Here is a 13583-nt window from a genome sequence, read left to right as displayed (position 1 = left end):
TAGAATGTGTGGATTTATTTTAACAGCATACCACGTTATCTGTGAAACATGGTGTTATGTTTCAGGCATGTATGTTAGCCACTGCATATACAGCTCCTGAAAAAATTAAGAGACCACTGCACCTTTTTCTTTCCTTTCCAAAAAGTCTGCAAAGGAAGGTTTTGAGTAAGGAACAGAAGCGTTCAGTTTGCAGTGGTCTCTTAATTTTAACCTTTCTGCTCCTCACTCAAAACCAACTTTTTTGGAGAGGTAAAAAAAAGGTGCAGTGGTCTATACATTTTTTCCGGAGCTGTAACTCATTCATTTATATTGACACTTCACATTCTGAAGTGTCTGCTATAAGTATAAGCAAACACCTTCAAACACAATGGCGGGCACTTCATCATCACATTGACATAGTTCTCCGGGAATCATTTGACCGGCCAAGTTAATGTCCAGATTTGAATTCTAACTGAAAACAGCATCAATCCAGCTGAACGATATGTCAGGAAAAAAGATGGCGAAACAAACAACTGAAGATGTCTGCGGTCCGGGCCTGGCAGAGCCTCACCAGGGAAGATGACCAGTGTCTGGTGGGGTCAGTGGTGAGCAGACAGCAGGCAGTTGCTGCATGTAAAGGACACAGAACCAAACAGTAACCATACCTACTTAATAATGGACACTATTTTAATCTGTCCCAATAGATTTAGTGCCCTGTAATATACACCTCTGGAAAAAATGAAGAGACCACTGCATTTTCTTTCCTTCCAAAAAAGTTGAAATGGAAAGTTTTGAGTGAGGAACAGAAGCGTTCAATTTGCAGTGGTCTCTTAATTTTAACCGCTCTGTTCCTCACTCAAAACCAACCTTTTTGACTTTTTTGGAAGGGAAAGAAAAAGGTGCAGTGGTCTCTTAATTTTTTCTTGAGCTGTATATTGTGCCTAAAAATGTCATTTCTAATGGTAAAACCAATACGTACACCAACACCTTTAAATAAAAACAGAGAATCTATACTTTCTTTTCATTTAGATCTGTAGTCTTGGAGCATAGAGCCAAGAGTATAAACAATGTTTCACTGTCCCAGTACATCTGGATGGCACGTTGTATTTGCACTCCCACTTCTCTCCCTCTAAAACATTGCCATTATATTACATTTCTGGCCACCGTCAGTTAATTTGTTCCTGTAAAGTCACAAGGCAGCTGGACTGAAAACTCACTCATTCAGATTAAATTACACATCTGGTTCGATCAAAATCCTGCCAACTTCGTGTCTCTCTAGGAATACGACGGCCTAGCACTGCCCTAAAGGACACACTGCTGTTAACCAGTACCCTAGTCCCAACACATTGGCCCATATGCCCAGTACAAATGGAGTCCTGGGCATTGGGAGTTTTTCCTAGCCACTGAAATTCAACACTACTGTCCTTGGGGTTTAAGGCCGGTTGTTTCTGTAAAAGCACTTTGTGACAACTGCTGTTGTAAAAAGGGCTTCATAAATACATTTGATTGGTTGAGTCCACTAAATAGGGTGTTCTTTGGTACGTGTCCTACAAAATGAACAAGTCTCAAGTCATTGTCTGCCTGTGCCTTTTGTGTCACGACTGCAGCAACTGAAGTTCATGCACACGCCCCATCAGTTCCTTCTCCTCAGCAGTCCTCCTGCCAAAGAGTCCAACTTCAGAGCCGCCAAGAACCTCTTTGGGAGTACCTTCGCTTTTCAGTAGGACTCCATTGTTACCTCTTCCAGGACCTACATCCGAGCCACGTGCTTGCCAGGGAAATCTTTTTTGTATTTTTTATGTATTAATGAGAGGTATCCTCTGGGAATGACTCAGAGGAACTGTAATAAATACAAATAGACAACAAAGCCACTGGCAGTAGGGTAGATGCCACAGCAAACACTGTTTAGTGGAGAATGATTCATTGTCTTGGTTTTGTTCATAGTAGTTATGTTGTGGATATTTAATAATTTGTTGTGATTCGTTAGTAACAGAGTAGTTCACTACATACCATTGATAATTAATTATGGTCATTTCCCTCCCCAGTGGTTCTCACATAGAGAATTGGCACTCCATTTTGAGGAACGGTTTGGTGGTTGCATCCAACACAAGACTTCAGGTATTAAACCGTACAGGAAGATCAAAGGCGGGTGGGGCTGATTAAAATGTAACACGGGACTATTGCAAGGACACGGTGTGCTTATCCCCAACACACAATCTGGCATCCACAGCTACCATGAATATCACACATACATTGTTGCATGTTGATGCAAACTAACACTTGTGTTGTTCCCCGTCCATCCACAGCTCCATGGCGCCATTTACGGGAACGGAATCTATCTCAGCCCAATGTCAAGCATATCCTTTGGCTACTCAGGTACCCGGCCGATCAAATGCAGAGGTTTTATGATAAGCTACACGCTAGACTTTTCCCTCAAAACACTGAGTGGGCACATGGAAATTAGTCTGTTTGTTTCAGGGTGTTATGACCTGCTGCCAAACATATGTGTAGTTGAGCCCTGTGCCTCAAAGCTCATACCTGTTCCAGATATGTACCCAATGCTAAGTCTGCACTCCAAAAACTGTATTCAATTACAAAAATCAAGAGACTGTGGCCGACTTGTTGCCAGCAAACAAAACGGTCCAATATTCCAAACTTGTTTTCGGCTGAATGTTTTAAGTATTTCTCATCGTGCATGATGCTTTATTCAAAACAATTTGAAATGGCTGTTATATTTTTCATTTTGGAATGTATCGTTCATTTCTGCAGACACATTTTTCCCCCAGTTTTTTATGGTGTATCTTTCTATTAATTTAGGGATGAACAAAAAGCAACAGAAAGTTGCTTCGAAGGACGAATCTGCTACAAACAAGACCAACTTACAATTGCAGGTAGGCTTGATGACATTCATAGCAGGGACGCTGAAATGGATTCACTGTGAGAAATTGCCGGAAAATGATTAACAAGCGTTTTGTCCTGTTGCAGTCGACGAAAAAAGGACAGCAGCCCCAGTTTTTGCAAAGCCGTAACCTGAAGTGCATAGCCTTATGTGAAGGTACACTGACCACACGCACAGCACACATGGTAACGAACATGGCCATAAAGTACATCTTGGTTACGAACATGGACACACAGTACACCTTGGTAACGAACATGGACACACGGAACACCTTGGTAACGAACATGGATACACAGTACACCTTGGTAACGAACATGGACAGTTTAGTATAAAGCAGTATCCTTGAATAACAAACATTTGATGTAAGAAATGTCCTGCTTCGTATCTTCCAGTCATCACATCCCCTGACCTGCACAAACATGGAGACATCTGGGTCGTCCCCAATACAGACCATGTCTGTACACGCTTCTTTTTTGTGTAAGTAGGTGAACTCTTATCCCTTAAGCTAGTGATAAAGCCTAAACTGCATTCCTTAGTGGCCATACAGACAGTTCATAAATACTCAAAGGAGACTTTTATTCCAAATTCATGTAACACACAGTATTTTATTGTACTATTGAATAACCAATACATTTGTTTATTTCATAGCAAGTTTCCACAGGGAGTATGTTCTGATTGTGGGGTTGGTTGACTCAGATCAAGGGGTTGGTTGGTTTTCAGGAGTGATGTCCTTATTTTTTATTTTCTTCCCATCCAGTTATGAAGACGGCCAAGTGGGAGACACAAGCATCAACACACAAGACGCCGGCATCCATCGAGAGATTCTACGAGTCATCGGCAATCAGACCGCCACGGGATGAACCAGACAGGCGTGGAAATGTCCCCTCCGCAATACTGCTGCCTCACATCCACCTCAACTCCAGCCTTCCAGCTCAAAGCTGGATTTTTGAGCTGCGGAGGCCTGTCAAGTGTGGGTCTGACCTATACAGAGAACCCCAACAACTTAGCAAAGGTTTTAAATATTCAAATAAATAACTCCAGGCTAGTGTTTATAACCTTGATGAAACCAACCATGCATATTTACAACTGAAAAACAGCAAAACTCTTAAGGAAAGAACCAATTTTGCTAGGTTTATAAATACTATGGAGAATCCTGTTTTTCAGAAGACACGTCTCTCTGTTAGGCTGGTTGGGACAATTTCATTTTTTTAGAGATCCTTTAAAATGGTAAAACTCTATGGTGAATATTTTGAGACTTCTTGCTAGAATATATGGGGCCTTTTGGGAAAAACAGAAAACGTTCCTTACCATCTAGAAAAAGGTCCCTTCTATCTGACCTTGTTTACTATGAAGAGTTGTACCTTTTTAAAATAAAAATACAATGTACTTTCTGTATACCGAAGGTGTTAATATGCACTTTATTTTTCTTAATGTAATATATTTGTTCCAACAACTGGGTCATAATCTAAAAAAATATAAAAGCCTTTTCCACTCTTGATTATTTTAAAATGAAAAAAAAAAATGGTTGTATGTATTTTCGACAGTGCTATAATACATTATAATGGTGATCATTCCAGACAGCAATACAAAGAGCAGAACTGACACCAAGGCCAGGATCCAGTCCAAACAGCAGACAAGCCGTGTTGCAGCACGGTTTACATTTTAATTGATTTCATTACATTTAGTTTTACTTAGTTTAAAATTGAGATGAAATCTGCAGCATTTAATTCGAATTGTGATCTCATCCATTGTAACATTTTTTTTTAATTGTGTATAGCCGAATTGCGGCAATCATATTGAATCCTGGATCTAGTCTGTGAGGTTTGACAGATGTAGTCAAACATAAGCAGAAATGTTTGCTGTTTTAATTTTGAATGTATATCCGTTTCCTTTACATTATCATAAAGAAATACCTTTACGGTTGCTTTTCCTTTTATAAGGGATCTACTGGTTTACATTGCAAAGACTTTGATTCCAGTCAAATGTACAGGACGGATATGCTCTGTGTTGTTCCACACACACAACCTGTCTGGATAGAGTGACACGTCTTCAAAAAAGTGGACAGAAATAATCCACTATTAAAACATTTCAAATTGTTCTTTGTACCTAAATTTAAAAAAAATATGGGTGGAGGTATAATCGTAGCCCCGATTTAAAGAAGAGCATTTTGAAGAAGTTCCTTTTGTTAGGGGGGAAATGGGATTTCTATACTAAATACTGTTGGTGTTTGCTGCTTGTTGTTTATATATTGCTGTGCTATTAAAGACCAATCAGAGGTCAGTTGTGCTTTTACAGCCCAATCAGAGCTCAGTTGTGCTTTTAAAGACCAATCAGGGCTTAATTGTGTTTTTAAAGACCAATCAGAACCCAGTTGTGCTTTTAAAGACCAATTAGGTCTCAGTTGTGCTTTCAAAGACCAATCAGAGCTCAGTTGTGCTTTTAAAGACCAATCCAAGCTTAGATACTACCCCATTTATTCACTGTAAATTATATATTTCTAAGGAAATGCTGTTGGTTTATGTGTTGATATTGGCCATATAGGACACCCACACCACTCCTCATGATATACAAGTCTTAAGTATCATAAGAAAACAGTATTGTAGGTCACAGAGGTTGTATGTTTTTTTTATAAAAGGAAAGAAATCATTAACGATTTTAAACATTTTAAATATATGTGAAGTTATTGTTAACAGATACAGGTTGACAAGCATAGAAGACCGGATGGAAACAAGCAACACTTATCTTTTTTTGCATAGTTCAGTGACTAAATTGCTTTGTTTAATATTGTTTCATATTCATAACATTTAAATAATTTTTATTGCTCATATAAACCTGGTCAGGAAATGCCATTCTACAGATGTTCAGTTATTTCTATTCACACTTTTCATGAACTGTATCTGAACAATTTGGATGACACTTCAAAGAGATTACATGTTGACAAGTAAACCCTTCTTTCAGTGGAACTCATGGATACCATATTTACGAAGGAAGTCATTTTTGAAGCCATTTCAAACTAACATTAGCACAATGAAAGTGTAGCCACTGTAACATGCTGCATTTGTCTTAAGAAGAAAAAAGAATAATCCCAGTAAAACTACTAGAGACAGTCACTGGAATTCATAGGTTAGACAGCTAACTGCTGACATGATTCATACTGGCCTCAAACCAGTAAATCAGCTAGCTGTGGATAGCTAGCATGCAGTTTCTGAAATATGCACATCATTGATTATAGCTATTATTTCATCTGTCATACAGCCAGGGAATTGTGGTTTAAGCCAGAGGATTCAGGAAGGAATTTTAATTTTAATTTGAATGAATTAATCCTTCTACATTCAAACTATATTACTTTTTTAAAAGAAAGTCTTTGTTGAGTTGGATTTTGAGTTTATTTCATTATTTGACTACCATCAACAGGAAATTACCCCAACCCTGCTAAGAACTTTGTTGTCATAGTCGTTTGAGGAAGGATTGTGCAGGTCTACTAATAATAAAATCATACACCAATTTAAGAAAGATTAATGCAATACTTAAAATAGATTTAAATTTAACTATACATGAAACATGTTCATTTAGCAAATACTCTACATTAAAAATCTTCCAATTTGCTTTAATTTTACAGATCTTACATTTTCTTTTGATCATATGATCACAAGTGATGTACTGAAAAGATAAATATTTTATCTTAATTATGGGGTTCCTCATCAATTCCAGCTCAATTCAATTTATGATTAAATTTGTATTTTAGCTACAGTAACACAACTGCATGTATTTCATAAGAGGAAAGAGCATCCAGGGCATAATCAAGTGCACCCAGCAAAAATCTCATGAATGTCAATTAAAAACCTACATTAAAAAACATCTGCGGTTTTCCTCAAACATGGGCAAAATTACTCAGTTAAATGGAGACCAAGATATCAAAATATAATGGTCCACAGTACATTTCATTTGATCCGCTTCGTGATTGAGTGTTTCTTTGATCTGGTTGTCTTTCTTTGTATTTTCTGCACAATTTTAGTGAATAAAAGTATTATATTATTATGCTACTTAGCATTTGGTGCCTTATAGACATGGATTAATGGCAAATATATGACAATACATATTGTATATATTGTAAATATTGCCAAGACAACAAGGAGGCCAAATATTTTCTGTATTGAGTTTTTACTGCTTTTTCTTTATTTTGCAAATGAATTTAGCTTTTTTGGCTTTTTACAAGTTATGAAAATAGTAGCTTATGTACTTGTTTATGTTCATTAAATTAAAAGTTGCTGAGAAACCACAATTCGCACTTTACTGGTGGTGTTTCTATTTTTTAAATTGAGGCTGATTTTGTAAACAACAATTAGAGAGTTGATATCTGTTGTTAATGTTTTAAGTTAATGTTTCAAATCATCTTTTGCTTTGAAATTAATACGACTGACTGACATATTCCCCATTTAAACTTTTTCACTGCTCCGTCCATCTGTCAGTTTGCTATCTCTTTATACTCGCTTTAGAATAGCAGTACTACTCTTCCCACGCTAAACCTCCCTGGACTAGCTAGTACTAAACCGGTCTTGTTCGGGAAGACAGGAATACAATGAGACAAGTTGTGATATTGTTTAGAGGCCGAATTCTTCACAGTGCCCAATTAAGTGCCTTCAAAAACATTTTACATTTACTTCTAAGTAATTTAGCAGACATTCTTATCCAGTGTAACAGTAGTGAGTGAATATGGCCCCACATGAGACCCACAACCCTGGCGTCAACAGCACCATGCTCTACGAACTGAGCTACATGACCCAACAGGACTAATTGACACATTTATTTGTCTGTTCAACATTCAAACAAGACATATTTTAGTTATTGGCCCAAAGCTTTAACTATTAACTTATCTGCTGCTTCACCTTCATATTTGTGCAGATGTAGACCTATTCTTCATTTTAGCCTCGCAGAGCAGATGTCAGTAGATTCCTTTGAGTTTCAGTTCATCCTGGACACGGTTGAGGTAGTCCGAATCTGGGTAGCCGTAACTGAAAGCAAAGGTACAAAATAAACGCTAAACGCTAAGTAATCTAATTTTACAACTACTCCAGCGAAGTAATGTATCTATCCTTTGATTTTTTACTTTGTAAAATGGAATTGAAAGTACCAATTAAAACCTGCACCACCATTTACACTATAAATATTTATACTATAAATATCTCGGTCAACATGTCTCGTTCAACCAAACAAAACTTCTGATGTGTAAAAAAGACTCTAAGACGTGTGGACTGTGCAGACACACCTGGTGGCATGTCTTGTGAAATATGTATGGGTATCTGATCTGCACTTTATTTAATAACTGACCAGACAATTTGGACTATTCTTCACCAATACAGTGCTTATAAAAAGTCTACACACCCCTGTTAAAATGCCAGGTCTTTTTGTTGTAAACTAATGACAAGATAAATGATTTTAATGTGACCTATAATGTGAACAATTCAATTGAAAAACAAACTGAAATCTTCGAGGAGGAAAACTGAAAAATAAAAACCTTACAATAACCTGGTTGCATAAGTGTGCACACCCTCTTATAACTGGGGATGTGGCTGTTTTCAGAATTAACCAATCACATTCAAACTCATATTAAATAGAAGTCATTACACACCTGCCATCATTTAAAGTGACTGATTAATCACAAATAAAGTTCAGCTGTTCTAGTAGGATTTACCTGACATTTTCTTAGTTGCATCTCAGAGCAAAAGCCATGGTCCGCAGAGAGCTTCCAAAGCATCAGAGGGATCTCATTGTTGAAACATATCAGTCAGAAGAAGGGTACAAAATAATTTCCAAAGCATTAGATATACCATGGAACACAGTGAAGACAGTCACCATCAAGTGGAGAAAATATAGCACAGCAGAGACATAATAACTGGACATCCGTCCAAAATTTATGAAAAGACGAGAAGAAAACTGGTCAGGGAGGCTTCCAAGGGGCCTGCAGCAACATTAACCCTTTGGCGCGTACGATCACACCAGTGTGATCAATCTAGAGTGGTCCCTGGAGCGTACGATCACACTGGTGTGATTAGAACGTCATGTTTAGAACGCACCATTAGCATACCTAGCTACAAGTAACGTAACAATGGCTGGTAAAACCGCGCTATTATTTACTCACATTTAGCTCAAACAGTGTTTATAACTATATTTCCTGATTGTAATTGTTTCAAGACCATACTATGATATTAACCAGGTAGAAAGCATTCAAATCGGGACAAGAAGTGTTAGTTACGTACCAACAGACAGCCAACACTAATGCACAAAAACGAATTATATTAGCGACTACTACCGATCAAAACCATTGCAAAAACTTTCTAGAAGTTACGTTCCCCGTTGTATGCATTTTATATAGTTTATTCATTTTCACTGCATTGAATAACTGGTCACGATTTGTTAGCTAGCAGGCAGCTGACGTTTGCTAGCGGTTAGCTGACGTTTTCTAGCTAGCTACAGTAATAAATCAACCAACTTTTGTAGCTCTTAGAATTCGAGTCAACGAGAGAAGCTTGCAATGCAATGCATGTAGTGTTCCTTACCTAGCAAGGTGACTGTTCAAAGGCTGGCGTGAGTTCAAATGCTGCAGAGTACCGAAGTCACGTGCAAAAAAACTCACGCTGGGGGGTCGGTAAGGAATATTTGAAACTCACGCGTGAAAAGGTTAAAGGAACTGTAAGATTTTCTGGCAAGTACTGGTTGTGTGCTACATGTGACAACAATCTCCCGTATTCTTCATATGAATGGGCTATGGGTTAGAGTGGCAAGACGGAAGCCTTTTCTTACAAAGAAAAACATTCCAAGCCTGGCTGAAGTTTGCAAAAAAAAGTCTCCCAAAAGCACGTGGGAAAATGTGTTATGGTCTGATGAAACCAAGGTTGAACTTTTTGGCCATAATTCCAAAAGGTATGTTTGGCGCAAAAACAACAATGCCCATCACCCAAAGAACACCATACCTACAGTGAAGCATGGTGGTGGCAGCATCATGCTTTGGGGCTGTTTTTCTTCAGCTGGAACCGGGGCCTTAGACAGGGTGGAGGGAATTATGAACAGTTCCAAATACCAGGCAACTTTGGCACAAAACCTTCAGGCGTCCGTTAGAAAGCTGAAGTTCACCTTTCAGCACGACAACGACCTAAAGCACACATCCAAATCCACAAAAGCATGGCTTCACCAGAAGAACATTAACGTTTTGGAATGGCCCAGCCAGAGACCAGAAGAGGGCTGTGCACAGGAGATGTCCTCGCAATCTGACAGATTTGGAGCGCTTTTGCAAAGAATAGTGAGCAAATATTGCCACGTCAAGATGTGCCATGCTAATAGACTCCTACCCAAAAAGAGTGCTGTAATAAAATCAAAAGGTGCTTCAACAAAGTATTAGTTTAAGGGTGTGAGTTTTATTTTTTACCCCCTCAAAGATTTCAGTTTGTTTTTCAATTGAATTGTTCACGTTATAGGTCACATTAAAGGTGGAAAAAGTTCTTTGTCTAATTCTTTTACATCACAATAACCTGGCATTTTAACAGGGGTGTGTAGACTTTTTATATCCACTGTATATAATCCTTGTTATGACAATGGAGTTTCCTTCAAATGTTTAAGGAAGTATTTTAATTTAATTAGGGTTACCCAGGAGTTCCCCAGTAGAACTAAATACATACATACATTCTAACTTACCAACTGGTGCCTCCATATTTGGAGGTCTTGTGGTGGATGTCATTCCACGTAACCACATTATTCATGCCCGTGGTGGAAGACATGCCAATGGTGAACGTGAGACGTTGATCAAAGGCCCGCTTCAGGAGCATCATGACTTTCCTTCCCTCTGTGGAGTCTGGGAGGTAGGCTGTACGTGAAACCCCGTGGTAAGGCTGGCCAGGATTGGGGTGCTCCTCCTACGTGACAGAGAACCTTTATAACACAACAGGACGGGCCTGAGGGAAGCGCTGTGATACATTTCACTAACTAATGTTGACTGTTCACACTTGAGGCAATTACAAAATACCCTAATTCAGAGTGACAGTGCATAGGGGGGGGGGGTTAAATCATATGTAAGATTCTGACTCTACTTGCATAAATACAGTCATAAATGACTAGTAGATATGCAGTTAATGTTTTAAGTTCATGCTTTATTTTTCTACACAATTGTTTCGAATGCCTGATATATTCCACATTTACATTTTCTCACTGGTCCATCTATCAGTTTGCTTTGACTTGTAACCTCATACTTGCTTTACAGTCTCACAGTATTATTCTTCCCACCCTAAACCACCCTGGACTAACTAATACTATTCTGGTTTCCTTCGGTAAGGGAAGATGGGGAGGAGACAAGTTTTAATGTATTTTTATTCAGTCTTGTAAACATGGCAGGATTCTAAAGTGCCGCTTTCACGGATCTAGAAATGAACATCTAACTTTGATTGCCTTATACTTACAGTCTGTATTCCGTTATTTATGTGATACTTAATTGTGATGGTTCCATAATTCTCATATCCAGGCAAAGGAGAGCTTTCTTTCCTGATAGTCATAGTTCCTCCAGTTGGCTGTGTCCCCTCCAGCTTGCCGTAGACCACCCCACAGGTTGGACAGACAGGTTTGGTGTTGAACGCCTGCATCAGACACCCTCTACAGAACGAGTGTTCACACTTCAAAGTTATTTTATCAGTCTCTTCACTAGTGTTCAGACATATGGGACAAATCTCTTCTAATTGGGCTAAAGGCCTGTTGTGTGACGATGAAGTACTAGAAGTTCGTAAGCTTTCTCTTGGGTTTATGGGCTGTTGTGATTGCACAGCAAAGCTAGGACTGGTTGTGCCATCATTCTTTAGAAAATCCTTCAGTTTCACAATGCTGGCAAAGCGCCCAGTCACTGCGACTTCACGTTTGCCCGAGCCGCATGAAAACAAAAGCTCAGGAAAGGCCCTCTGCAGCTTTCTGATGTCCTGTGGATCCAAACTCTCACGCATTACTTGCAGATCTGTGGCAAGTCTCTGATAAAATGTGACAAAGCGTTCTCTGGCAAACTGAGCCCAAATTTGATCCTCACCGTGGCTCTGAAAGGTCACCAGAATTTTATCTGGAGATTTAGGAGTTAATTTCTCAACAGGTTGAATGTCGATATCTCCACCTCGAATTTTGTCCAGCTCCTTTTTACAGTTCTGTTGGATAAAATCCCAAATGGCTCTTACTACCTCCACTGGTTTGACAGAGATGGAAGGGGACTGAGGATGCTGCGGATGTACGGGACTGTCTCTGGGACCCTGGTGATGAATGGAACTATCTCTGGGACCCTGGGGATGAACAGAACTGTCTCTGGGACCCTGGTGATGAACAGAACTGTCTCTGGGACCCTGGGGATGTAGTGGACTGTTTCTTGGACCCTGGTGATGAACAGGACTGTCTCTGGGACCCTGGGGATGTAGTGGACTGTTTCTTGGACCCTGGTGATGAACAGGACTGTCTCTGGGACCCCAGGGATGTAGGGGACTGTCTCTTAGACCCTGGTGATGAACAGGACTGTCTCTGGGACCCTGGGAATGTAGGGGACTGTCTCTTGGACCCTGGTGATGAACGGGACTGTCTCTGGGACCCCGGGAATGTAGGGGACTGTCTCTGGGACCCTGGTGATGAACGGGACTGTCTCCAGAATGCTGGTGATACAAACTTGAATTGTGCAGAAGTTTTGGACTTGACAGCCTGACAAAAAGATTATCAATTTCCTCAAACGATCCCTTCACTTCATAAAACAAAGGCGAGACTTGAGTCAATAGGTCACTGTATGCTGAGAGAATTTTTGTGACTCTGTCAGGCTCCTTGAAAGTGGTTACATCGACAGAAAGAGTAACTTCTGAAAACATCTGAAAGACAACCAAGGATCAACATGATCAATGTAGCACAAAGACAAATAAGTCATGTTTGTCCATTATTATGCAAATACAACTGCTTTTGGACCAACAACTGGTTGCTGGTTTACAGGTTAACAACTAACTGTGGTATGAGATATGTTGGCTATAACCCCAAAACCGATTAATAACTGCACTGCATGCTCAATTGTGTTGAAGATCGTTTTCTTACAACTATGTACATTTCAGCCATTTAGCAGATATATATACAGAGCAACTTAGGATATAGTTAGTGGACCACACAACTGAGTTGTATTTGAATTACTACACAATTGTTGAATTAATTAGTAATAGGCAGTGCTAGTAAACATAGCAACACAACTTTATCTAGCTGTATATTTTATATATATTGTGGATAACGTTCATTGGCACAATCATAGACACGTATTAACAATATGTTACAAAGTATTATTCATTTATGAGTAGGTTACATAGCCTACCTCTCTCGATTCTGCATACGCCATGCTATACTGTGCGTCTTTCGTTGCTATGAACAAAAGCCAACAAACTTCCCTTCTATAACTCCCTTCGTTCTGTCCAGGTTTTTCCACATTTTATAAGTCGGTCTGTGTTGTCTCTGCTAGAAAATGAAATAGATTTAATGTTCTATGTTTCGACGTTTAAAGTTGGGTCGCATGTAGCAATGCATTATTTGAATTCAAACAGATCATGAGTCGGCCAAACTTTTAGTTTCGTTTTTACATTATGAACTGGTTGGGCTAGCTAGTGTTTTGTCGACACATGATGCACCGCTTTTCAACTGCCCCTAGGGGCCAGTAGCACACTGTATG

At 39.2% G+C, this 13583-nt stretch overlaps 2 protein-coding genes across 4 annotated transcripts in view; one reads left to right on the top strand and one right to left on the bottom strand.

Moving 5' to 3' along the window:
- The window catches only part of parp8 (poly (ADP-ribose) polymerase family, member 8), a 47210-nt gene extending 42236 nt beyond the window's left edge, over window positions 1-4974 (top strand). The window contains exons 21-27 of the mRNA XM_010876963.5: window positions 1587-1699; window positions 2025-2097; window positions 2286-2355; window positions 2797-2870; window positions 2965-3034; window positions 3271-3355; window positions 3636-4974. Of these exons, the coding sequence (XP_010875265.1) occupies window positions 1587-1699; window positions 2025-2097; window positions 2286-2355; window positions 2797-2870; window positions 2965-3034; window positions 3271-3355; window positions 3636-3738 (588 nt within the window). The 3' untranslated portion in view covers window positions 3739-4974. The remainder of the gene's footprint in view (window positions 1-1586; window positions 1700-2024; window positions 2098-2285; window positions 2356-2796; window positions 2871-2964; window positions 3035-3270; window positions 3356-3635) is intronic.
- Window positions 227-13551, bottom strand: si:dkey-3h3.3 (uncharacterized protein LOC100144568 homolog). Of its 3 annotated transcripts, XR_828316.3 has the most exons (5): window positions 13233-13551; window positions 11326-12747; window positions 10568-10785; window positions 7765-7890; window positions 227-606 (listed from the first exon to the last, which is right to left on the bottom strand). XR_828316.3 is itself a non-coding variant. In XM_010876962.3 (4 exons), the coding sequence occupies exons 1-4, from the start codon at window positions 13254-13256 to the stop codon at window positions 7821-7823; spliced, it is 1734 nt and encodes a 577-aa protein (XP_010875264.2). In that variant the 5' UTR covers window positions 13257-13551; the 3' UTR covers window positions 5488-7820. The 3 variants fall into 3 exon arrangements, 2 of the variants coding, with proteins under 2 accessions (XP_010875264.2, XP_019908202.2); XM_010876962.3 differs by lacking the exon at window positions 227-606 and having other exon boundaries at window positions 5488-7890; XM_020052643.2 differs by lacking the exons at window positions 227-606; window positions 7765-7890 and adding an exon at window positions 8604-8642.
- Between the last annotated feature and the right edge of the window lie 32 nt (window positions 13552-13583).

This window comes from Esox lucius, chromosome 13 (assembly GCF_011004845.1).
Source record: "Esox lucius isolate fEsoLuc1 chromosome 13, fEsoLuc1.pri, whole genome shotgun sequence".
In the NCBI taxonomy this organism is placed as follows: Eukaryota; Metazoa; Chordata; class Actinopteri; order Esociformes; family Esocidae; genus Esox; species Esox lucius.
This window is presented reverse-complemented; position numbering and strand designations above follow the sequence as displayed.